The sequence below is a fragment of the Protobothrops mucrosquamatus genome, unplaced genomic scaffold (assembly GCF_001527695.2).
Source record: "Protobothrops mucrosquamatus isolate PMUCROS unplaced genomic scaffold, P.Mucros_1.0 scaffold18371, whole genome shotgun sequence".
NCBI classification, from domain to species: domain Eukaryota; kingdom Metazoa; phylum Chordata; class Lepidosauria; order Squamata; family Viperidae; genus Protobothrops; species Protobothrops mucrosquamatus.
In genome coordinates, this window is record NW_015404130.1 from 1 (window position 1) to 3,015 (window position 3,015).

The window sequence follows — 3,015 nt, forward strand, 5'->3', positions numbered from 1 at the left end:
ATGTAGTCTTATTGAGCAGTTACGTGGTTTGGTGATGCTGAATTCCATAATAGGCTATACTTCATCCCTTAATAGAGACCAGACATAGAAAAAATACTTCTTTCCTAATACAATATATTGAACAGTTTGCACATTCCTATCAAAACATTTCCAATCATTCAGCAATCCAATTTTCTGTGAGGTGCTATTTAATATTACATTAGCTTTTCTATTGCTCCAAAGAGTCAAAAGATGAAAAATCATAGCAATATCCTTAAGGCTTTGAGAAAACATAAAGCATTTTAATTCATGAATTAATTTCTACTAAAATCACTAGTACTTGCTCTTTAAGAAGTGTATGGAATATTGTGCTTATTATGATTTCAAAAAGCAGCTTCTAAAGAGCAATGAAAGTTTTCTTAAGATTTCTTTCTGTTCCCCATAGGTGTGAGACCCAAAAATAATAAATGGACTACAGAAGCTATAACAACCTTTCAGATGTATGCAACTGAGAAAAAACTGCATGCCAGAGTAATTTCTGTAATGAAGAATGGTGCTGAAGTGGAGCTTATTGATAATTCTAATAGTATTCCTATGATCGGTGAAATATTAATAAAGAAACACATGGCTTTTAAAGAAGACGTACTATTAAATCCAAATACATTACCAGGTGAGTTGATAACAAGTAATTTCCAAACTAATGTAGTATTACTGTTGTTTAGAATGGTATGACAATCCCTAAGATTTGCTTGTCTGAGAAAAATTGTGTTTCAAGTTTGGAAAAAAGCAGCCTTCTATAAAACATTTTGCCCATGTTTCATAACAAACATGGGAAGCAAGACTTAAGCATACTTTATGGGGTTTGCCAATAAAAATACCCATAGTTTTCCACTTCGGAGTTTGAAACCTTTATTGTAGCTACAATGCACATATCCTAAGCTCACTTTTGTGTTTGGCAACCTGCATGGGGGAAAATTAAACATGTACCACTCACAACATTCAAGGAAAGTACAACCCATGAACTTTTAACTTCCCCAAAGTGTAGGATTTAAAAACAATAAACTTACCTACCAAAATGACAGCAATATTTACATAATTAACTCTTCATTTCTACTATACCTTCATCACAATTTTCTCCAGCCACTGACAAGCAGGAATGCGCTTTCCTGTTCTTTCAAGCCAATTGCAGTATATCAGAATATGGAATAAAATGTCTACGTTTGCCCTAAATGAAGGCAAAAACTCAGAAATACAAAGTATTTCGTTCCAGACCTGGTACATTTTGCTTACCTTTTTTGTTGTCTTTTAAGACTAGATTATAATTATTGTAGCATGCTATCCTGAAGATACCAGATATCCTGAAGATACCAGATACCTTAGTACAGAATATCTTGTTTTGAAGATATGATGATGTTACATAATATTTTCATTGGATGTTGCTGCATAAAATATTGTATAATTTTTTTTGTTTTCATCTGATATTACAGTTACGTCTACCAGCATGCAGTGGACAATGCCAGCATTTTCCATTGGTGATACATTATCAGCTCTTGTATTAGATGTGGTAGATCCTGGGTTATTTTATGTTATACCAAAAGAATTGAAAGGTAAGAATCAAAGTATACTATGCCAACGAAAATGATATTTATTGACCCCCATTCACAAATATGTATTTATATAAATAAATTATAGCAAACCTCCAGCATGTTTTCTTTCTTTCTGTCTCTACCCTCTCTGAATATAGAGCTCCTGTTAGATAGTACGAGTGGGAAGATTATGAATTTATGCTCTCTGTAATACTAAATTGCACTAAATTTGGACACGGAGTAACTGACAGCATTATTTCAGGATGATTTGGAAACGGGGTGATTTTTAAGAATGTTCCTGTTCCATTCTTGCCTTCCCACCTCCCCAAAATGAAAAGCCAAGAAATTTAAAACTTCTCTTTTCAATGTTTCAATATCATCAGGCACTTTTTCTCTATAAGGTCAATCTTCCTTTGATTGATAGCCCCATAACACAATTGTACATTAATTAATAGATTGTTGTGAATCCTACAGTTTGAAATAAAATGAAATCCTGTTTTAATAAACTAAGTAGTGTAATAAACTATTTATGAGGAGGCATCTGTTATTGAGGATAATCAGGTGAACCAGAGAATATAGCATCATCACATTACATAAATTACATTTTTTTATCTATTGCATTTTTATGCATTCCATATGAAGCAGGGAAAATCTTAGCATTTTGTTTAATCATATTTTTAAATTATATCACTTCAGGAACATTGGAATATTTTAATTTCTTCTTATAGAAACAGGATTTTGAAAGTGTCAAAAAAAGGTACAAAATGATTATTGGAATCCATTGGAAAAGAGAAATATATTTCATTCTAAAAAATAATTTTGGTCCATTAAACATTTCATGCAGAGTATTGCTACATCACACGATTGTGTTTTCACATAGAACAAAATGGGGTTGTTTTGTTCCAGGTATGGAATTGCACTTCTCCAGAAGAGATTTAGGGTGAGGTATGGAGAAGGCAAAAACTAAAGATAACTGAAGGGAGGTTGGGAAAGGAAGGTGCTAAGCTATCACAGAAGAGTACAGGGAACATTTTCCCTAGTAGTGAAACCATTGTAGTAAGAGATTCCCAAGAGATGGTATCGATATCCAGGGACTTGAGAGATGCTTTCAGCGTGTTTTTGTATCGCTTCTTTTGTCCCCCGTGCGATCGCTTTCCTTGAGACAGCTCACCATAGAAGAGCTGTTTAGGGATGCGATGGTCTGGCATCCTTACAACGTGGCCTGCCCAGCGCATCTGGGCTTTCATCAACTGTAAACTGATGATAGGCCTGCTCTGGAGAGGACATCTGTATCTGGTATCTTATCCTGCCACCGGATCCTCAGAATTCTGCGAAGGCAAGTCATGTGGAAGTAATTCAGTTGCCTAACGTGCCTCCTGTACACTGTCCAGGTCTCACTAGCATACATTAGGGTAGTTAGCACTGCTGCCTGGTAAACTTTAAGCTTAGT

The 3,015-nt window shown here is 34.8% G+C and overlaps 1 protein-coding gene across 1 annotated transcript; it reads left to right on the forward strand.

Annotated features, from left to right (window-relative positions):
* Positions 1-424: 424 nt before the first annotated feature.
* Positions 425-1,586, forward strand: LOC107301858 (tudor domain-containing protein 1-like; the record flags this gene model as incomplete). Its single annotated transcript, XM_015831029.1, has 2 exons — positions 425-649; positions 1,467-1,586. Coding segments are annotated over 2 exons (345 nt in total), but the record flags the coding sequence as incomplete, so codon positions are not given.
* Between the last annotated feature and the right edge of the window lie 1,429 nt (positions 1,587-3,015).